Here is a 22,761-nt window from a genome sequence, read left to right on the forward strand (position 1 = left end):
AACTTGAATTTGTTCACGTAATGAATGCGAACGCGGGAGATCCGTGCTGTAAATGGCGAGCGCTGGACTTCCTCCAGTACTCGATCGAGATTGGGAGCGGAGCTCGTCGCCCGATGTACTCTCGAGGAGAGCTCGTGGAGCATCGTCTCGAGGCGCCGTATTGTTTCATCCTTGAGGTCTCCCTCAGACTGTCGGGCCGGTAATGTCGGAGTCCGTGGGCTTCGGCTCCGCTGGCCTTGACGGTCCTGGTGTTCGTCAGCTGGTTCCCGCCTGCTACGTCGATCGATGGATCCTACGACTATAGACGCTGGGCGGCGTCTGTGGCCTTCGTAGCGTTCTTCGACGGACAGCGGTGCAGGGGGCGGTGGATTCGCGTGCTGCTCGCCATGGTCGTTCTCGCTCCGGCGCTCGCTCCGTCGTTGCTGGAGCCTGCTTATTTGATTTTGCGATGCTTCTTGTGCCGCCACGATTGCTTCGAGCCGTTCATTTGTTCGCGCTTCCTGACCGTCGAGTCGATCGAGTATGACTTGCATCAGGTCGTCGAGCCCGCTCCTCTGGATGGGCAAAGCATTGGGGAGAGTGGCGCTGGGGTGAGCGGCGGCGTTGGTGAGAGTGGCGCTGGGGAGAGCGGCAGCGCACGTGAGGGCGGCGCTGAGGAGAGCGGTGGCGTCAGTTACCAGCTGGTCGGTGACAGGTCCGGGTCCGGCTGCAGCAGTTGTAAGAGGCTCGAAGGGCGCGTCGGGCGCTGGCGGAGGTGTCGCGCTCGGCAAGGGGCCTTCGGCTGAGATGGTTGAAGAAGGTAGAGGTGGTACGGTTCGTGCTCTCGTTCGCCCCCATCGCTGCTCCGTTAGTTGCTCTATCGGTTGCTCTGTTGCTTCGTTGAGCTCGTCGCTAGGGTTCGTCATGAATCTTGAAATTTCNATAAATATCGATTTTAGAAGGAAAGAGTGAAGTTTGTTCTTTATTAACGATAGGAATGCGAGGTCGTCACTAAAACGAGTCAAGATCGTGCTCGTCAGTTCACAGGAGAACTAACGAGTGAGTCACGATGAGCTCGGAAGCTAACAGAAAATTATACAGAGAATAATAAGAGTTTTTAGACGCAAAGTATTGCTCTCGGGGTATTGTACGCGAGTCCTCCCCCTTTCTCCAGTGAGTACTGTTTCTTTATATAGTGGACTGTAGACCGAGGGTCTTCTAGGGTTCCCATCGTGAATTCCCGAGATTGCCCTTTACGGATTATCAATGATTTGCATCCATTTTGGTCGGGCCGGAATCACAGAATTCGTCTTGTTGGGCCGAGTGGCATATTGGGGCGCGGCCCATGTCCAACAGAGACGTACGATCGAGGGTGAAGTGATGATCATGAGTTGCCTGAGAAGTCATAAGGATCATTGCTCTCTTTCTCTCTCTCGGGCCAAACCATATGCATAATATGCATATAGTCTTGTGCATATATATGGTGCGATACGACTCTTATAACTATAAACATATGTTTCACCAACTTCTTCTTTATCAATTATAAGAAAGTAGATGAAAAGCTAAAGATGACTAGTTTATTTGGTTACTTTCATATTATAGGAGTCTTTATATAGTACTATAATATATTGCTTTTAAGCATGCTTACGTTTGAAAATTCATGGAGAATGAAATTTACAGGTTCACTGAACCTGGTCCCTTTCTCGTTTACGGATAGGAAAAACCAACCAAGTGTAGATTTCAAATTGATCATCTTTTACTAGGATTTGAAAGACACTCGTCTCCTTTAACCAAAAGAAAAAGAAAGAAAGACACTTGTCTCGTGAAAAATATGATCAAACACTGATGATGGCTTCACTATTCGTGCGGCTAGAGATAAATCTGATTAATTCAATAGTAAAATGAAAATAATAAACTCATATAACAAGAAATCATTGGAAATGACAACCTTATAACCAAAAGACAAACCATTTTCGTCATAAGCCTAAATACAATCATGTTGCATAAGTAAAAAAGAGTAAGAAAACTTAATGGCCACGTTGTTTTGTTCATGACACACTACGTTAGATGTTTTATTCTATATCTATTAGTAATGTTTTCTTATTTATATATATTGTTGGCTAACTAGTCCAAAACAGTACTACTAATTTATTTGATTATAGAATAATTGTCGTATGTCGGCAAAAGAAAGAATAATTGGCGTATGACCATCCACTAGAATGTTACGCTTTCAATATTAATGGTAAACTATCACTTAGCTTGACCCCAAAAAACCTTTTTGAGTCAAGTAGAGAAAATGTGTCTAAACTATTCGATTTGATCATTTGTCTCACGTAAACCCTAAAATGTGCTCGCCAGCTAGTTTCTCCACTCTTTCTGGTACAAGAATTCATCATTTTCTTTTCTCCGCATTTTAAATAGATCTCGAAATTTCAAAGCCAGAAAAGAAAAAACCTTACACATATCTTAGACACTACATTTATACAACGATCAAAACAAAAAAAAAATCTTCGATAATAAAACTCGATTTAATTTGACTTAATGGTTCGGATTTGTATCATAATTTGTGTTCAAATTCGTAAGAATGTGAGTGATGTACGGTAATAAAACATGTTAACACATATAATAATGTAGATACTATTTTCTTGGATAAGATTACACCTAGCAAGCATTGACTAATATTTTCTTTCTTTCAGTATATATGTCTACAACAAACGTTCGGACCTGGTCAGTTACTAGTGGATGATGCATGGATCGCCTGTGCTACAAAATTTCCACTCAGTGAAAAGATGAATCTATGAACGCTTTTTTTATCAACCAATCGGAAAGTGAAAACGATCCCCTCATCATCAGTTTACGTATTAGTCAAATTTGTGAGCTTTCTTTAGAAAAAAAGTATCACATTCTTACTGGGCTTGAGGTTCAAAATTTGGCCTAATAACAGCCCACATAGTTTTACATAAGTTTATGAGAACAGACAATAAGCAATCTGCAAATTTGATCGATCGTCGACATGTAAACAAATAGAAGAAGAAGAAACCAAATAGGAAACGAGAGTGTTGTCGTCGTCATTGGTCAATCCTATCCACAAACAGACACATAGAGCTTTCATATTTTCTCTTTTATCATCATCTCCTCTGTTTTTCAATGGCTTCAATAGTTCCTCTTCTCCGTACTCTCAACTCTCTAAACCTCACGAAATCATGCTATTAAACATCTCTTCTTCTCCAATTTCTCATCGTATCCCTCACTTCCTCTCTAACTCCATCAACCCTTCTTCAAATTTTCCTCCAAAATCCAAAACCCATCTCCCAAAATCTCATCTTTCAACCAATCTCTCAAACCATACCCTCTACGGCACCAAGAACAGAGCTTTATTCATAAACAAGAAGAGATACCTACATCACAGTCCACGAGCTCTCGCTGGATTCGATACCGGTAGTTTCGAATCAGTTCTCGAAGCTTGCGCTGTTCTCACAGCGATCGTCGTCGTCCACGAGACTGGTCACTTCTTAGCTGCTACTCTTCAAGGTATCCGTGTGAGTAAGTTCGCAATAGGGTTTGGTCCGATTCTTGCCAAGTTCAATTCCAAGAATGTCGAATACTCTCTTAGAGCTTTTCCTTTAGGTGGTTTTGTTGGATTCCCTGATAATGACCCCGACAGTGATATCCCTGTAGACGATAAAAACCTTCTCAAGAACCGACCGATTTGGGATAGAGTGATTGTGGTTTCAGCTGGAATTGTCGCTAACGTTGTCTTCGCTTACGCTATAATCTTTACTCAAGTGGTATCTGTTGGTTTACCAGTTCAAGAATCGTTTCCTGGAGTTCTTGTTCCTGATGTTAAATCTTTCTCTGCTGCATCTCGTGGTGGATTGCTTCGTGGAGATGTTATCTTAGCCGTTGATGGCGTTGAGCTATCCAGTTCCCGTTCTGATTCTGTTTCCAAAGTTGTTGATGTTGTTAAGAACAACCCGGAGCACAATGTGTTGCTCAAGATCAAAAGAGGGGTAGAGGATTTCGAAATCCGGATCACTCCGGATAAGAGTTTCGACGGGACTGGTAAAATCGGTGTTCAGCTTTCACCGAATCTTCGGTTCTCGAAGGTTAAACCGAAGAATGTACCGGAGACTTTTAGTTACGTGGGTAGAGAGTTCTTTGGACTCTCTTACAATGTCTTGGACAGCTTAAAACAGACTTTCTTGAACTTCTCTCAAACCGCTAGTAAAGTCGCTGGTCCAGTTGCGATCATTGCGGTTGGAGCGGAAGTAGCGAGATCAAACGCGGATGGTCTATACCAGTTTGCTGCATTGCTGAATCTAAACCTTGCGGTGATCAATCTGTTGCCTTTACCGGCTCTAGATGGCGGAACATTGGCATTGATTTTGTTGGAAGCTGTTCGAGGTGGGAGAAAGTTACCGTTAGAGGTGGAACAAGGGATCATGTCGTCTGGAATCATGCTTGTGTTATTCCTAGGTTTGTTTCTCATCGTCAAGGATACACTTAATCTTGATTTTATCAAAGAAATGTTGTAATCTAATCTTTTTGGAGATAGAACACAAAAAGTATTTTTTGAAGAGAATGAGAGAAACCTAAACAACATAACGCAATTGCGTGATTTACCAAAACAACAATACACAGTCTCATCAATCATTATCATCATACACTTAACTGAAAACTATGCAGACAAGTTAAAAGAAAGAAAGAAAGTGTTACAATTTGCAAATTAGACACAGTCACACAGAGATCCGAACAAACACGCTTGATGAGTTAGTTCCTTTTTGTTTTGTCTATATCAGGTGGCAATAGGCTTTTTATGAGATTGCATCGAAAAACAGACACACTTAGCTTTCATGGCTTCAGCTTCACTCCCATATTCTCGGAACTTGTATTCCTCCTGTTTAAACGAAGGAGGAACCTTCCCTTCACTATAACACTGGTTACACAAACTAAACCGGGCTTTCACTTCTTTAAACCGTGATCCGATAACCGGATACCGACAAACCGAGCAAACTTGGTTTCCATGACGGTTTCTATCGTTTGCCTCCAGTTTAAGGATCGTAGACATGATACCAAATCCCCAATCTGGATCATCAAACATTGCTAAAAACTGATTATACGTAACTGTCATTGAGTCAGCTTCTTCTTCCCCGTGAACTTCTAACATTTCACTCATTCCGTGTGATGGAATGTAAATAGCTCTCAACAGTTTAATGTACTTGACTGCATCCGTTTTTGTAATCTGAGAGCTTCCTTCGTTTACAGGTCTCCAAAGAAGTGCATCAAAAGCAACTCTTTTCCGTTTGTCCGAATGTCCACTGCATAAAGGAGCAATCACAGCGTAAAACATACCCATATCGACTCTTCCTGAACCAGAATCATCGAGAAGCGATAGGATTTTCTCGTTTATCGCCTTGATGGCTCCTTGGAATGTTTCTGGTTTCAATGAGTTAAGCAGACGCCTGAGAATCTCCTCTAAATTTGGTTTCCGGATTGATTTCGTTGGCCCGCCGCTTCCGGAGTATGATACAGGAACATCGTTGTCTCTCATCTCCTTACGCACAGCCTCCACATCACATTTCCCTAGCCTTGTAACCTTCTGAAAGGCTCTAATTTGTAGAGCCGTGGCTAAATCTGGTCTCAGAGTCGTCTTCTCACCCACAGTCTTGAACTTGGAAGGTTCCACTATAATAAACGGACCTTCTCCTCCATTACCATTTCCATTGTTTTTACCCTTTTTCTTCTGCAAATGTTTCAAATGAGATATTGCATCGTGCAACTCAACACGGTTCGTCAGTTTCAGTGCTTCCTTAAGCGCTCGTTTAGCTTCTTCGGTCTCTCCAGCACCTAACAAAGAAACCGCTTTGTTGAGCTGAGCACGCCAATGGTTAGGCCACACAGCTAAGACCCTAGTGTACATTTCCGAAGCTCTCTGAAACCTACCTAAATCCATGTAAAGCCCTCCGAGGTTATACAAAGCATCAACATGGCCAGGTTTCAAGTCAATCGCTCTCTGGAAAACCTCAATAGCTCTTTCATCTTCACCCATTGAATGCAAAGACGAAGCTAAATCACAATGAGCATCAGCGTAATCCGGTTTCAAATATATAGCTTCCTCTAATGCCTTAACCGCTGCTCTATACTCTCCTACACCAAACAATGCACTACCTAGAAGCTTCAAGGCTCTAAAATGCGTAGGACATAGGATCGCAGCTTCTCTATAATACTCACAAGCACTCAAAACCATACCTTCTCCTTCAAGCGAGATACCAAGATTGACATAAATCTGAGGAAGCAGATACGCCCATTGATTCCCACCAGACTCAGCCGCTTCCAATGCCAACAAAAACTCATCTTTAGACTCTTTACACTTCCCTAAAACGTAAAGACAATTCCCAGCTTTGAAATGAGGTCTCACATCAGTGGGTTGCAACTCACAAGCTCTCTTGAAGCTAACGAGAGCTTCTTTAAACAACTGGTGCTCATACAAAACCCTACCAATCGCCATATGTCCATCAAAAGCTTCTTCTCTCGATCTAGCTCCATCTGCTTTACTTCTCAAAACACCTAATTCCTTGACAAACACACCATAGTCATGACTCGATTCTTCCCAATAGATTCTCTTATCAGAGATCTCAGACGACGGACCTAACTCTCTAGACCAACCAGCATCAGAAAACGCATCAACATTGTTATTGTTACTGTTGTTGTTATTAGTATCAGATTTCAATTTCCCATCTTTCTCCTGTTTCGACTTCAATCTCTTCACAAGAATCTCCAAATCGTCAACTAACTTCCACGTCTCGTCAAAAACGATCCCGTGGTTAGGCGACACCGCCCAAGCAGCTGTTCTCTGTTTCTTCTGCGCTTCAACAGCTCTCTCATCTGTAATCGAAGAAGACGAAGCCGCCGCCTCAGAGCCTTTAATCGTCTCATCAGCAGCGATTAGCTCAAGCCCTAATGCATCGAAATCTCTGTCGACATCTCCAGCGCCGTCGTCGTAAGTACGGAGGAGACCGTCGTAGGTCAAACCTTTGTTTGGATCGATGAATTCAGCGTAGGTTCGGAACACTTCGTCGAGAATCGCGTTGATCTGTTCGTCACTGAACTTAACCCTAGGGTTAACAGCTACGACAAGAGCAGCCATCTCTTCTCGGTTAAGCCCACCATCGCGATTCCCGTCGAATTGCTGGAATATTCTCTTTACTTTCTCCGATCTGCTTCCTCTAGTCGCCATGTTTTTATAGGAAAGTTTCCGCCTTTATTATCTCAAAACAGAACAGAGGATTCAAGATAAGGAAACAACGACCACCTAGAAAAGGAAATCAAATGCAGGGAACAGAGGAGAGGGGAGATTGATCAATTTCAGGGCTTCGTTGCGAGAATCTCGACATTGGATCCTCTCTCTCTGATCTGTAANCAGATTTCAATTTCCCATCTTTCTCCTGTTTCGACTTCAATCTCTTCACAAGAATCTCCAAATCGTCAACTAACTTCCACGTCTCGTCAAAAACGATCCCGTGGTTAGGCGACACCGCCCAAGCAGCTGTTCTCTGTTTCTTCTGCGCTTCAACAGCTCTCTCATCTGTAATCGAAGAAGACGAAGCCGCCGCCTCAGAGCCTTTAATCGTCTCATCAGCAGCGATTAGCTCAAGCCCTAATGCATCGAAATCTCTGTCGACATCTCCAGCGCCGTCGTCGTAAGTACGGAGGAGACCGTCGTAGGTCAAACCTTTGTTTGGATCGATGAATTCAGCGTAGGTTCGGAACACTTCGTCGAGAATCGCGTTGATCTGTTCGTCACTGAACTTAACCCTAGGGTTAACAGCTACGACAAGAGCAGCCATCTCTTCTCGGTTAAGCCCACCATCGCGATTCCCGTCGAATTGCTGGAATATTCTCTTTACTTTCTCCGATCTGCTTCCTCTAGTCGCCATGTTTTTATAGGAAAGTTTCCGCCTTTATTATCTCAAAACAGAACAGAGGATTCAAGATAAGGAAACAACGACCACCTAGAAAAGGAAATCAAATGCAGGGAACAGAGGAGAGGGGAGATTGATCAATTTCAGGGCTTCGTTGCGAGAATCTCGACATTGGATCCTCTCTCTCTGATCTGTAAAGCTTCTCTTCACTGTTTCTTTAAGGAAGAAAAGAGAAAAAAAAAAACCAAAGTCGTAATATTTTTTTATCAAACGGTCCATACATGACAAGAGGACTCCAAGCTGTTTTTTTTTGTCTCTGTGTCTTTGTATGAAAGCAGATAAGTGTTTGACAGTATTGTCAGGGTGTGGTGTACTGGTGTTGGCTTATTATTCTCTCCTTCAACCATTTTTATCCTATTATTATTCATCTTGACAGCTATCTATCTAACTTATTTGCATTTGTTCTCACTTCTAATCTCTCACACAAGATCCAAAAATAAATAACATTTCTGAACTAAGTCAAGTTCACGACAAAATCTAGATACGTGTATGATTTGCTAACTTAAGAAGAATGTTTAAGGAGTAAAGTTGCGTGAATGACATGGCTTATTCTTTTGAAACAAGTGATTTATGATTTGCAAACAAAGATATTATTACACCAACTGAAGAAAAACAAAGCTCTGTTTCATGGAACAGAGTAAGTAGTCTGATGAAGTTTCCAACCAAAAATAAAGACAAGAGTCGCAAGACTCCATAACTGATGAACCAAACTTAACGGTGAAGATGAGAATCACGTTTTACTGATAACTAATTGTTGCCAAGCAGTTATCAGTTGGTCTGGTGTGAGGCAAATACATCACAGGACACTCTGGATTGCTCCGTTTCACCCTGCCAATATGGATCTCCATGGATATATCAAGCTATAACACGAGACATATTTGATTTTCAAGATTCAAATTCTGTAAGTCTTACCGATATTTGAGGAGGAAATGATGTAGAAAAATTGAAATTTCAAGCTTAGCAAGATCATTTCCGGGGCATAAATGGCTTCCAGCACCAAAAGGAAGGAACGCACCAGCTTTTGGTACAAAGCCCTTCTGAAAATTTTCTCCAAACATTCAAAATGAATTCAAATTTCTATGGCTCCAACAATGTAAGATGATGACACTAAACTTACATCCCATCTAGAAGGATCAAATTTTCTTGGATTTGGATACACTTCAGGGTCTATGTGGACATCCCTAAACCATGTCAAAACCTTCCAACCTTTTGGGATTAAGTAGCCTGCAAGATTAATCAAATCATGCTAAATTCTTATGTCCATTTAGAAAGGTGTTTTGTATTTCATATAATTCATTTATTTACACAGATACCAACCATTCAATTCGACGTCAGTCTTTGCCTCCCGAAAAGCGGTGAGTGAGAATGTTATGACTCGAAGTGTCTCATCAACAACCTAGTGAAGAAACATCTCTTTCAATCGCCTAAAACAAATCGCCAACAAAATCTCTAATGTGCTAAACTCATAGAAGACCAAAATCTAACCTGTGATAAGAACTCCATTTGCCGGGTTTCTTTTAGAGTTAGACCTTTTTGTCCTTCAGGCCTATTTTCCAGGATCATTTCTTGTTCGGCCTATAGTGCCATCATATGCAAAACATATATTAACATATGAAATAGTATAAGATGACGATAAGGAAATAAAATAGTTTTCTCCACTTACCTTTGCCCTTTGTAGAAACTCAGGGTGTTCTTGTAGAAAAATGGTAGCCCACATAATGGTGTGGCCAGAGGATTCATGACCGGCATTTAGATACATCAGAAGAACATCAATAATCTCTTCGTCATCCAAAGTTCTTCCATCTTCATCTTTAACATTAAGTAGATTGTCTAACATATCTATCTTATTCGATACAATGTTCTGTTTCCTTTGATTTCTGCGATCAGTAACTATTGACTGAAACGCAGATACAAGTGTTTTTCTCGCCTGTAAATAAAACATGATGATCCTCAAAATATTTAAAGAGATAGGATAATGAAAACTGAAAAAGAAAAAAAAGTGGTTTAATTTAGACCTTGAGTGCTCTATGATAAGCAAATCCAGGAATATTGATTGCCATTGCTCGAACTCCATAGTTAAGAGCGGTATACTCTCGTTCCAATGCATCCATTACATTCTCACTCTCAGAGCTGAGAAAGATGTACATGATGATCCTAAAGGTAAGCTTACGCAGATGAGTCAAGAACTCGAACTCTCCCATTTTGGTCCACTTGTCCAGAGCGGTAATAACGTTTTCTTCAATGTACGGTATGTAATTAGAGAGGGCTTCATGGCCATTGACTGGAGCAGCAGTCAAACGCCTGAGCCGCTTGTGTTCTTCAAAAGAGATACCAATGAATGACTTCTTTCCAATTAGTTCCATTGTAGATGTTGGCCAACCTGGCTTGAACGCATCATCATCTGTCAGCACACGCCGGCAAGTGTCTGGTGTTGTTACTATTATACTTGGGTTCCCAAACATGTGTGCTTTATAGATACCTTTAGGTCCATACCTACACATCATTGACAACAAAACTAAGTCCCAAAATCAAAATCAAGATATAACATGGATACGGAATCTGTAACATATCCACGGGATTGGTAAACGTATTTACCTTTAAGATTTTTAAATATAAAAATAGAGTACCTTTTGATTAAAGTGCGGGTAAAGGAGTCAGGGTCAGAAGTCTTGAAAGCTCTGAGAAAAGACAACATGTTGCCAATGAAAGGCCAACCCAAATTTCCTGGTGGCAGATAGTACATGTTCTCCCCAATGCTGAACTCATAGAGCCACACATTCACCATCTTGATCAACCAATTCAGACCAAAACATCCCAACACCATCAAAGGAAACCATATTGGGATCCAATTCTTTGTTTCCGCCATAGTTGTATTTCGCTTAGTTAAGTTTCCATCCCTTTTGTCTTCTTATTTATATAGATATCTGCATCCTCCTCTTCATGAAGATATGTGTATAAGATCAGTCACACCTATTACAACTTACATGGTATACTTACAAGACTACCTTGTAGTCTTTAAATAAAACTGGCAATATATCTCTTAGACTTGAATTTTACTAAATATTACATCTTATTTTTCTTTAAATGGACACAAGAGAATCTCAACTGGATAATTAGGAGATGAGATTTCTAAGGGGCTTGTGGGCTTTCTATGACAATGACACACCATGTTCTTCCATGTGTCAAGCATGAGTGTATACCATTTAAAAACATACCAATCCATCAACAAGGTCCCATTGATACCCCCATCCATGTGAATGAACAAATAAATTTACACAATCAAGAACTACTCGCAAACACCAGAAAATAAAATACTAGGATTTGAATGCAAGTTTGATGTGAAAGATATGTGAACTAATCTCGATTGATGGAAAAAAAAAAAAAAAGAGAGATTCTAAATTATAGAAGGATGCAAAACCTGGAAACGGAGATGGTGCAGGAATGTAAGAGACTATACAGACCAAATACAAAACAGTAAAACACATCAATCAAACAACACAACAATCCCAAACCCAGTAGAGAAACAAAACACTCAACCAGCATCAATACTAAAAAAAATCTTATCGATTTCTCCCTTTGTTCACATTTGTCTTCAAGTTGTTTACTTTTAATCAGTTAGAGATTAATCACAACTAAAACAATCCATTAATTCGTCGTCTCTGAACGTAATTCTCTATACGGCTATACCCAGATCACAAGTGAGTTCACTAAGTTCTTGGTCCTGGAAACTTCGATTTGGAAGTAACGACCACTTCACATTCCGATTAAGACACCAACAAACAACAACAAAAACCAAAACTTTGGTGGCCACAGAAGACTAAGGAACACACATGGAGAGGAATCGGGGAAGCTAAAGAGAGAATCATACCTCTATTAAGGCAATTAGAGACAAAAGAGACCACTTGACCCTCAGATTCTGCAAACGGAACACCATGCCTCGATAAACCGGTCGCAGTCACCTTCTTCAGCATCTCCAATTTCTTAGTTTTCGAGTAAGAAGACGCTGGTCAGAACCAAAGTGTGTGTCTGACAAAATAAAAGTATGAATTTTTATGCACAATTTTCCAACTTTCCCAAGTTTTTTCTTTACCTAAGTAACTTTATAGACACTGCTAAGCTTAAGAAGTTTTAAAGCTCCTGGTAATTAGATTTATGTCAATGCTGTGCAATATGTAGTTTGATAGGCAAAAGAAGGAGGGCATAGTTTTGTATTGATGTAAACAAATCCACAACTTGCTCCTGAAACGAATACAGGCATGGCGTTCCTTATATGCACTACTAAAACTGAAACGCCACAATCGAAACATATCCAAACGCAATCGCGATTCTTGCCCGAGGTTTCCACTTTCCACACTTATCTCTCTAATTCTGCCTCTCCTATGTACCTATGAATACAAAAAGTGGATAACTCTAGCCTCTTGGAATTGTATCTCTGTACTTTTGTCTGATCTTTGAGCTGTTTTGGGGGATGAACAAAACCGTTATGTTTTATCATTTACTGTATGTGTTTCTATGTCAAAATGTGGCACTCCAAAGAGCCTTCTCGCCTTCACCGCAGCGTCGATGAACCTCTTTGATGCGATCTGCTGATCTGCAGATTCCGCTGCAACTCCAGTCGAATGATGCTACACAGATGTTTCCAGCCTGCGCTTTCCATTCACAATCTGCAATACCAAATACTAAATCTGTTAACATCTTGTGAGTATATTTGCAGGTTTGAAACAAGTTGTAAGATTTGATGTTTTTGTCAAATCATAAACATTTAGGTTCTTGGTAAGACTTTGTATCAGTAGAGACTTTGATAGGGACGAGTCATCTCTTTAGATAAGGTCTCTACACTTTAAGCCTTTAGTTAGGTGCAGAACAGCAGAACACCAATGATGTTGATATTTTATCTAAGCTCTCAATATCTATACACATCTAGAAAGTATCAAAGCAAGCCTAGTAAACTTGCAGGAGACAAAAAAGAGCATAAGACATACCAGGAGGAGTGCCACAGCATAATCTTCTATCGTCAATGTGTTTCACATCAATTCCGATAAACCAAGCTCCTAATGAAACATCTTCGTTCGCATACTTGTGAAGAACATGCCTGAAACATTTAACATATATAAGAACGAAGAGACTCACGAGGTAAGATGACTTTCAATGTAACCGAATCTTCAGCTTACTGATTGATTGATATATAAGAAGCCAAGTCTCTTGAAATAGCGTATAACTGTCCAGTAGCATGACGGAAGTATTTGTTCCCATTCTCACCAAATTTCCAGTACTCTGGCTCATGGTATCTCACACCTCTGCTCCACAGAACCAACATGACTTAGCAAAAGGACGAACCAAAACTAAAAATGGTTTAAAGGAGGAAACTGAGAGATGGATTTACTTGTGAGAAAGGACAGGACCAGATTTCATGCAACCAATATAGACCCGCGGTTTTTTCCGGTGTCTAACAAGAGTTTCCCCAAGAGTTGCTGCAGACATTTTCAGTGAAACATTGAATCCATTAGTATTTACCAGCATGACATATGCAACATCACATAAAACCAATTCAACTCGTTTGGAGAACTTACCTATATTTACATGAACATCATCATCTACTTTGACATAGAAATCTGCATCCCACATTGAAAAAGCTGTAGAAAAGTAAGTTTTCGTCTTGCCTGACAACTCTAGGTACCCTTCAACATGGTCCTATATCAATAACAAGGGAGAAAAAGTCACGAGCTGAAAACATAGGCCTTGTACTTCTTTAACTTGAACCAAAATCAGAAGTATACCAGTCTCAAGAAATCTCCATGCTTCCTGTCCTCAGCTTCTATAGCTCGATCTAAAATCCCCCCGGCTGTGGCACTATAAAATGAATGACACACATCATCAATATACAGTGAACAAGAATGAAAAAACTCACAGTAGAAACTAAATTTACACTAATGGAAATTGTATTCTCACCTGTGACCAATGACAAACCGGATAATAATCCCCTTCTCTTCTTCAAGTCTCTTTCTTTTTTCACCTAAAAACCGATAAAACCATCAAGGAAACATAATTGATCAAAGATAAACATGTGCCAGGCAAGGAAAGTGTTATTAAAACCTTGAGGCATCCAGGTTGCTCGAATAGAATCCCTTCTCTTTCTGCTACTAAAAGCTGTATTAATCCCTACAACCATCAAATACCGTCTCTTCACCTGCGGTTGCTTCTTCCCCATATCATCTGACACAGGAGCACCGTTTTGTAAAGATTCCTGCACAGACCTTGCTGCAGCTAACTCCATCTCTAAGCTAGAAATAGTCTTATCCAATGTCCTGCAAATCACACACAAAAAAAAGTTGTTAAAACATCAAAAAGTTCAAGAAAGCTCTTTTTTTTTTTGAAATCACACAAGCACAAGATAAAAAAAAAACTCACTGTAATGCAATATGTGTATTGGCTACTTGTCCAAGCAAAGCCTGAGGATCTCTTTTGACTTCTTTCTGATAAAGCTAATGGAGAAACCAATCAGATTTTTCTCATATAACCAAACCAACAAAGAACAAAATCCATGATGTTGTTTGTTGAATACTCACAGGTTTTGGATTGCAGCCTTCAGAGATGAGTTTCAATCTTTCAGCTTCGGTTACAGATGGACGAGACATGCCTTTAGATTCCTGAATACTCCACATCCTGCTACCAACAAGAACAATATCATGAGTTTTCTAAGATAGTGACTTTATTAGTAGGAAAAGCCATCAAATTTAAGTACAACTTAGAGTTGAGAATACTCTCAAAAAATTTACCGATCGGTGAAGAACAAACCGAGGCAGAAGCTTCCTAAGCAGAGTAATATAGTATATCTCCTTGAAGCGAAGCTTCTAGAAGAAGAATACTCTCCTTTCATCTTCGTCGACATTTTCCTCTCCAATAAAGATCCCCAGAACTCTCGAGATAGCTATCTCAACAACAACCCAGAGAGCTCCATCATCGGAAGAACCCAGAAATAGACATAGGAAGGAACAACCAAATTCACCAGAGCTTCCGAACCGAAACCAGAACCTGAGATTTCACAGTTCGAGAGAGAAAATTGAAGAAGCTCTCTTTTTCTATCTCTATTGAAGAAGCTCCTTTTGATTTTCGCAGGGAAAATATTGGAGAGAGAGTCAGAGAGAGAGAGATGAAGAAGAAGAAGACGAAGACGACGTTAAAGAGAAGAGACGACGAAATCAGAACTTCTTAACCGTCTCTCTACTTCTTTATTTAATTAAAACTCACCAATATTCTTGTTAAATTTACCAATCTGTCCCTATATTTTGGTACATTTACCAATCTGTCCTGGTAAGTAAATATAATTATTATATTTCTTCACCATTTAATAATGATTCCTAATTCGAATTTTCGAATCATTTTTGTAATGACAATAATACGGTCCCTATTAAGGTTTTTTTTCTGTAACACAGAAACAAAATATTTGTAGATGAGAAAAATATATTAATCTGGAAAAGAAAGCTTTTGAGTATATATTACCTTTAAATATGTTTGGGATATTATTATACGTTCAGATAGTCTTAAATGATTGGTAAATAGGTTTTCTTTTGTCCTATGTTATTAACCAAATGTATATAATGCTTATAAAGTTACCACAATCTCTTTCTTTTTTAACTGTTCTGCACCGATTCATATAATGCTTGTAAAGTCAAAATACCTTTATTCACCCAATCACTATGATACAAACAAAACGCTATTGTCACTTGAAAAAGATATAAGTAATTATGTGTATGATTTTTTAATTTCTTAATGAATGTTTACCAGTTACGTTATTACAAACAAAAAATAAGCATGGTACCACGATTTTTTGGTCTTTTGGTCTCTTTATATATTAGATATATATATACTTGTTGATACAAAACAACAAACTAGATAAATTTTATTTATTTTCGAGTTGTAATATGTTATACGTAACATGTAAGTAGCCTAGTTATTAAATACGTTAATTACGTTACTAGGTGTGTCACAGATGCCATGTGTTTATGCGTATAGCGATTTGAGACATTGGAATGAATGAGAGAGGCACTTTTATTGGTTGATTCTGACTTTAGCTTAGAGCTGGCCCTCGCCACATGATCAGAATAGGTGTGGGGGAACTTAAATTGGTTGGTAAATAGTAATTGACATTTCAATATATATTGGTTGTAAAAAACCCCAGCGTATTCATTCAATTTCACGTGATCTTAACGAACCAACACCGTTAGTTTTTTTTTCATAGCACAAGCCTTATAAATGCTAGCCTACACACGTCTAGTTTTAGTTTAATGCATGCCACTCGCCATCGTATAATAACACGTCCATTTTTGACCCGTTGAACTTTAGTATTTTTACATGCAACATCAACAAGCATTATATATGTATCGGTTACCTATTGTCAGATGGAAATAAAAGACAGTTATTACTATTTTAGTCGGGTCTTTTCAGTTCATTAGAGAGAGAGAGAGAGAGAGAGAGAGATGAGAGATTCTGCGACTGTACTAGCCCATCATGTGATGTTTTTCGTTTTGCATCACAAGGCTCACTGCAAAATCAGTATCCCAAAAATGACTAGTGGGTCCAACGTCACGAGGTTTTCCACGTGTCATCATGAATGTATCATAAATCCACTGATGAATCTGTATGTGAGTTTGTGTAACTTCTGTCCAAAATGATGCCACATGACTTGGCCATCGATTTGTTCATGAATTTTAATAATCCCCCTTTGATTTATATGGTTCTGCAGCTCGATCCGTATTAGTTTTTGGAGTATCCTGCATCTGTGCATCTTCATTTTTGTGGATATGGATTATTTTGTTTTGTTTTGTTTTGTTCGACAATATTGGTCATTGTTAATGTCTCTGACAAATACTGGATTTTTAAAAGCTAATATACGGTGATTACATATATCTTGCAAATTTAGTTTCTTTACGTACATGTTAGTTGAGTTAATTTAACCAATCATGTCTTCCATATAAAGATGCTCTATACGTTAACCAAATTTATAAAAATTTCCGTTCCCAATGTCGTTGAAATTCAGTTCAAAAGACATCTTTTTCAGTCCTAGGGAACACATACAAATTCATGCGTAACTGAAACATAAACACACACATACTACATTTGATTAATAAAATAGTACTATCATTTTAAGTTTGGTATTGTCTGGTGGACTCTAATTCTTTTCTCAACCAGATTTACGAACTCATTGGTTGGGGAAAACCAAAAAGAAAAAAAAAACTCAATTTTAATTTCTTATCGTAATATTCCATTGTTTGCCCGAAACACAACGCCAATTTTTCTTGTTCACGAGATATAACAAGATTAACGAACTTTCAATTTTTTAGATTAAAATGGAGAGGAGATAGAAGAAAATGAAGTTCTCATAGCATTGCGTGTTATTTAAGCTAACAAATCGGGTTGTTGAAGCATTAAGAGCTTCAAATTTAGTTGTTCATAGTTGTTGGAAAATTGATGGCGGTGGTACAACCATAAATAAGACAAGAAGATGAGGATATAGATGTAATAAATATTTTCGCAAGAAATTCAAATAAATTATAAATAATGGTATTTCTGTTAATACAATGAATGACAGAGGATTAGTAGATAGAAAGTGGCAAATGTTTGAAAAAGAAAAAGAAGGTCTAATTTTGCCCTAAACGTAATATTCCATCGATGGCTGTGCTCAATTGCTCATGGCATGTGAGTATTCAAGAAGTCGGTGCTATAATTTGTTTGAATAACAAACAGACGAGACTGCAATGAATTTGATTGGATCAATGTTATCCACTTTTATTTAATAATGTTCATAGCTCTGTATCATCAGATCTATCACTGATATATTTTTTAATCCGGTTAATATGCTATCTTATGGTTTTTTTAATGCATAATTATAAGCAAATATTAATTTGTGAATAGGGGTGATGGTCAAGTATAACGTGTAAGGTGTGTCACAATAGCTGTAAATCAAACCACATGGTTTTATATCAAACATGTTTGTCTACTACATATACGTACACAATTTATAGAATGTTATCGATATGTTGCACACATATGTTTAATCTCAAAAACAATGTCCTAGTTTTATTAGTAGCTAGGTGGCAGAAAAAAATCTGTAACGAATAATGGCTTAATTTTAGCAAATTCTTTTCTGTTTTTTTTTCTTTTTCTTTTATTGATATTTAATAAGAAGAAAAAACAGAGATTTTGTTTATATATAAGAAAGAAAAAGAAAGCAATTTTCATGTATAAGTGAAAATAATTCAACCAATGAACAAGATCGATACAGAATTTTAGTAGTCATAAAATATTAAACAATAGTATATGTTTTACGAACTTGAAATTGGGAAATCAATGAATCGGTGAGAGAGGATGGTAGAAGTTAGGTGCTTTGCTTGAAAGAGGAGACTGCCACTATACCTAATTCAATGTCTAAGTTTGGTCTTCTTCAAGCAAAGCCCCTTTAAAGCTGGCATCCCATTTCCGTACATCTATCTGTTTCTTGTTGTTAAATCCTCCTTTCAAAAACCATTATATTTTCTGTATTATATGGAGAGATGATCCCTCAAACTCCTACTATCCAACTCGTGCTGAATTCTTGAATACATATTATTGGCATGGGACGCAACAACTCTCTACGTCCCACAGTCCGTATATAGACGACAATGTGTTTTCTTTTTTCTAATCAGAAGCTCTCTTTCATTTAAGTTTTTTTTTGAGACACGTATTCAAGTTGATTAAGTATGAATATAAAGCAATAACATTAAAATAAAAGTCGAAATTTTTTTTGTGCTTTTTAATCAAGTATAAGTGCCTTTAATTTATTAGCAAAATATGATCTTGTTTGAAGTTTCAACTGTAAAGATGAATTAATTGTTTTGCTAAATACACCATAGATTTGTTAAGATAAACCAAAATTTATCATAAAAATATGATTTTCATTTTTTTTTTATATATATAAACATATATCAAATTGTATAAGTGCCAATGCCGTGCCATAATACGTCATAAGCTAAGTTACGTTATTGATGATCGTTTTAGATATTAATTAAAAGATCCGTTTCGCATCATTACAACTTTTCTTTTGTCAAATGCTATTCACAAAGTTTAAACTCAATGTAGATGACTAGATGGAAACGACAGACGCAGATATGTCGGCTGCGTTCGACATTAAAAATAAACAAGTGAAAGGGTGTAATTTATATATTTATCGAAATCGAAATGCCATGGCAGTAAACAAGTGTAACCCACCGAGCTTCAATGGCCTCTATTATTCATGCATAAAGCATTTGCCATAACCCCACACCCGTTTCTAATTGTTTGTTTTTATTTCCCCCAAAATCTCCAAATTATATTTGTGGCTCTTATCTTTTTTCTTGAAGTAGCAAATTGATGTAATTGATTCTTTGATGCCCATTTACGTTCCAGACAATTTTAATATTCCATTTTGATTGATCTTATTCTTGGACCCCATTTTCTTGATTGCAACTTTTGATGTTAACATAATGCAAAATCGTCCACAAGGTGAAGACTCTCTATGATTTGTAGAAATCATCTCATTAAACATTTTGCTGACTAGAATCATGTGCAAAATGGCTTACTCTGGCCCATTTTATGAAACTAGCTTCACCCAATCTTCTCAATGTTACACAAATGCAACCTCAAACTTTTTTTTTTTTGTAAACCCCAAGGACAAAGCGAAGCAAGATGAAGAATCAATGGATATGAATATGATAAAAGCTCTCTCTCTCTCTCTCTCTCTCTCTCTCTCTCTCTCTCTCTCAAGCCAACGTGTAAAGAAAGATCTTCTACAAGGTCAATAACTGAGACTTGTGATCAATGCCATTGAAGATGTACGTCCCCACCATCGGAACAAACTGCTTCGTGACAAGCTGCAACAAAGAAAGAGAGAGAGAGAGAGAGACGACTACAAATTAAATCATCTCGGTATGTATGTCTAAAAGCTGGTGAATTCCCAATAAGACTATTGAAATTGAAACAGTAAGAAGGATATATAAATCGAACCTTGATGACTTCTTGAGACGCGATTCCTCCAATAAAGGCAGATACGACATGAAGCTCTGAGGCACCAAACCGGCACATCTCATTGATGAGGTCATCGGGGACTACAGAGCCATTACAGCCCAAGTCGGTAAGAAGACTCGAGGCAATATTTCTTAACCTAAAAATGTCTTCATCCATCCCTCTAGCAAAGCAAAACATATTGCATGTTAATAGCCAAACAAAGATATAAGATTGAGCTTCATGCCATAATGAGTTTCTTACCCATCAAACTGCCCAGGAAACTTGTTATTGTTGGCAGCAAATCTGTCAACAGCTCTGAGTAGAATATAAAACCCCATTGCACCACTGAAACCGTAACAGTATCAGCATAAGAGCTAAACATGCAAGCATAAAAGAAAATTTTTGAACTAAAGCCAGCATCTATTTTGCTGCTGTGTAAGCCTAAGATGAACTAAAGATTTGGTTAGCTCAGGTTAACTAAATGAATAACTTATACTGTAAAAAATTAGCAGTTTTGCAAAATGCTCGTACAATATTTAATCACAACATCTTACTGCATGTATCATGAGACAGACAAAAGAACAACCGTTTTGTAGAAATGACATCTGTTGATTTTGTACTCATATGAAAAGGGAAAATTCTGTGAAGACATTCGTACCTGTAGTCCTCGTCTGTTAAATACTTTTGAATTTCGGTTACAGAAGGATTGCTGAACTCGTCCTCTACCATACGATATCTGCATACCTACAAAGCACGGAATGCGGTTTATGTTTTACTCAAAACAAATGTTCTGATACTCCTCCAAAAGAAAAAGCAAATACGCAACAGGCAGAGCATTAACATTTGAAGTCAAATAAAATTTGTTTCGAAGATAAGTATACTCTCACTTTAAGTTTCCTTGCATTCTTGCAGAAGCTCTTGATTGTTGGTTTTGAAATGCTGCTAGGATCTCGACCGAGTTTCTTTAAAATGTTTCTTACTCGTTCCTCCATGAAAAGAAAATCAGCCTCAGCTTTGACTAAATAGATTTTCTGCAAATTGATATAGTGTCTGCAAGGGACAAGCATACAGCTGCATTATGAATGTGAAAAATAGATTGAAGATGGATTTCAGTGCCATGAAGGCAGGTGCACTCACTCAGTTGAAGACGTCATATCTGGTATAGAGCCTTCAAGGGGTGCCTCTCCATCACCTTCGTTTGCAACAAATTCCTGCAGGTAAAGTTTATGTATCAGTACTTTATGAGGTCAAATCAAAGTGAGTTGTGGTCAATGGAAACATAAGACTTATTGCAATAAAACTCTGAACAATTTAAAAACCCTGAAATTTTGCCCAACCACTTGCAATATGAGTTTTGGTAAAGCAAGTTGCAAGTTTCAAACCTTCAGAGCCGCCACCATCACCCAAAAATCCGAAGAATTTGAACTTAGTTCAGCACAACTATCATTACTAATTTTTTGAATCTCTGAACCTGGAAGAGAAAACAAAATTGGTTCAACATAAGGGATACTGTGATTTGACCTCTAATATCAACATACAGCTGAAGTACTCGACCATTAAAAAAATAAACATATGCGGCATGGAAGCACCAAATATTAATTCAAGTTCTACCCACGCCAAACAAGATATCTACTTACTGATTCCACGAGGAGCGAAAACTTTGAAAGCGGATTCAATAGCTTCTCTGTAGTTATCTTCATCCATAGTTACCCTCTTGGACTTAACCAAATCCTTAGATTTCAACGATATAGAAATTAGAACAAGGAAGCAGAAGAAAGCAGGCTACCTAATGAATTTGCTACGTTACAAAAAAAAACTACACCTTAAACTCTTTTTTTTCTTCTCTGGTCGAGGGAAGATTACCACCATGGGATTGAGCCCATTCATCAGCCATCTTCACAAGAATGACGACATAAGGTATGTGCTTATGTGCAGCCAGATCTGATACATTTAGATCGATGGTTTCCACAAAACTGCCGTTCAATGAATAATTATCAGATCTCACTCAATCGTTCAGCCACAACCACAATGTTAAAGGATGCAAGAACAACATAATGAGAGAGAAAACGAGAGCAGTGAACCTCCTGAGTTCAGGCCATGGATTATTCAAGCGAAGGTCGTCAAGAAAATGATCAGGTTTTGAGTCAATTAAGGTGTGCTCCTGATAAACAAGAAAAGAATAGAACTTAGCGTATTTCCCCGTGGTAAATATCCTAACCGCAGCATATTATTGGCCATAATTAACTACAACACAGTATAGTTATCCGACACATATAGGGTAATTACCTTTACAGAGATGCGAACAAAGCCAGCAAGGCCGTAAGAGCGAGCCAAAACCAACTTGACGTTAGCTTCCCGACAGATCCTATCAAGGTTCACCATTGAATCTTCCACCAGCTACAAGAAACCAACATCGGAAAATGGGATGGAAAAATGAGTTAAAAATAACATTGAAAAGACTAATATAGCAATATCCCCTGAAGGACAGGGAAGACTCTGCCTGGTGATTGACTGTAAGCAAGAATCACAACTTGGGAAAGTTGGAGCACACAAATCAATAAAGAGAAGATACCAACTGAACAAACAGAAACAGAATAGTACCTGAGTAGCTATAACGAGAGTGAACTGGGAGAAGAAAGATGGGTTAGTGGTAATCAAAGTGTCTGGATTCTCCTCGATAAACTTAGCTTTAACAGCATCATTAAGCTCTTGGAGAAACGCACAAACAGATTTGGCTTTAGACTGGCCAACACTCTTCAAATCGACTTCACATGTCAAAAAA

At 38.5% G+C, this 22,761-nt stretch overlaps 6 protein-coding genes across 10 annotated transcripts in view; 1 reads left to right on the forward strand and 5 right to left on the reverse strand.

The window, feature by feature from the left end:
- The window catches only part of LOC104743154, an 11,110-nt gene extending 10,205 nt beyond the window's left edge, over positions 1-905 (reverse strand). Inside the window, exon 1 of the mRNA XM_010464267.1 lies at positions 236-905. Within this exon, the coding sequence (XP_010462569.1) occupies positions 236-905 (670 nt within the window). The remainder of the gene's footprint in view (positions 1-235) is intronic.
- Positions 3,146-4,556, forward strand: LOC104739046 (probable membrane metalloprotease ARASP2, chloroplastic; the record flags this gene model as incomplete). Its single annotated transcript, XM_010459286.2, is given in 1 exon segment — positions 3,146-4,556. A coding segment is annotated over 1 exon segment (1,332 nt). The 3' UTR covers positions 4,515-4,556.
- On the reverse strand, positions 4,575-8,268 carry LOC104739047 (uncharacterized TPR repeat-containing protein At1g05150-like). 2 transcript variants are annotated; one of them, XM_010459288.2, is made up of 2 exons: positions 7,403-8,268; positions 4,575-6,702 (listed from the first exon to the last, which is right to left on the reverse strand). In XM_010459288.2, the coding sequence occupies exons 1-2, from the start codon at positions 7,914-7,916 to the stop codon at positions 4,775-4,777; spliced, it is 2,442 nt and encodes an 813-aa protein (XP_010457590.1). In that variant the 5' UTR covers positions 7,917-8,268; the 3' UTR covers positions 4,575-4,774. The 2 variants fall into 2 exon arrangements, with proteins under 2 accessions (XP_010457590.1, XP_010457589.1); XM_010459287.2 differs by lacking the exon at positions 7,403-8,268 and having other exon boundaries at positions 4,575-7,392.
- On the reverse strand, positions 8,536-12,058 carry LOC104739049 (ent-kaurenoic acid oxidase 1-like). The gene is made up of 9 exons (XM_010459290.2): positions 11,830-12,058; positions 10,589-10,897; positions 9,977-10,454; positions 9,625-9,888; positions 9,447-9,536; positions 9,279-9,357; positions 9,079-9,185; positions 8,874-8,998; positions 8,536-8,789 (listed from the first exon to the last, which is right to left on the reverse strand). Exons 2-9 carry the CDS (start codon positions 10,825-10,827, stop codon positions 8,699-8,701), a joined length of 1,473 nt encoding a protein of 490 aa, XP_010457592.1. The 5' UTR covers positions 10,828-10,897; positions 11,830-12,058; the 3' UTR covers positions 8,536-8,698.
- Positions 12,155-15,162, reverse strand: LOC104739050 (probable beta-1,3-galactosyltransferase 2). 4 transcript variants are annotated; one of them, XM_010459297.2, is made up of 11 exons: positions 14,738-15,162; positions 14,528-14,624; positions 14,370-14,434; positions 14,055-14,266; positions 13,911-13,974; positions 13,739-13,811; positions 13,532-13,652; positions 13,345-13,432; positions 13,133-13,258; positions 12,944-13,053; positions 12,155-12,625 (listed from the first exon to the last, which is right to left on the reverse strand). In XM_010459297.2, the coding sequence occupies exons 1-11, from the start codon at positions 14,848-14,850 to the stop codon at positions 12,477-12,479; spliced, it is 1,218 nt and encodes a 405-aa protein (XP_010457599.1). In that variant the 5' UTR covers positions 14,851-15,162; the 3' UTR covers positions 12,155-12,476. The 4 variants fall into 4 exon arrangements, with proteins under 4 accessions (XP_010457599.1, XP_010457598.1, XP_010457597.1 ...); XM_010459296.2 differs by having other exon boundaries at positions 14,370-14,443; XM_010459295.2 differs by having other exon boundaries at positions 13,345-13,652.
- LOC104739051 (NEDD8-activating enzyme E1 regulatory subunit AXR1) overlaps positions 19,493-22,761 on the reverse strand; it is a gene marked incomplete in the record, with an annotated part of 4,039 nt that continues 770 nt past the window's right edge. Inside the window, 12 exon segments of the mRNA XM_019235212.1 lie at positions 19,493-19,846; positions 19,980-20,160; positions 20,241-20,324; positions 20,638-20,723; positions 20,867-21,029; positions 21,117-21,190; positions 21,362-21,450; positions 21,617-21,710; positions 21,802-21,952; positions 22,061-22,140; positions 22,266-22,376; positions 22,581-22,742. Of these exon segments, the coding sequence (XP_019090757.1) occupies positions 19,763-19,846; positions 19,980-20,160; positions 20,241-20,324; positions 20,638-20,723; positions 20,867-21,029; positions 21,117-21,190; positions 21,362-21,450; positions 21,617-21,710; positions 21,802-21,952; positions 22,061-22,140; positions 22,266-22,376; positions 22,581-22,742 (1,359 nt within the window).

The sequence above is a fragment of the Camelina sativa genome, chromosome 14 (genome assembly GCF_000633955.1).
Source record: "Camelina sativa cultivar DH55 chromosome 14, Cs, whole genome shotgun sequence".
NCBI classification, from domain to species: domain Eukaryota; kingdom Viridiplantae; phylum Streptophyta; class Magnoliopsida; order Brassicales; family Brassicaceae; genus Camelina; species Camelina sativa.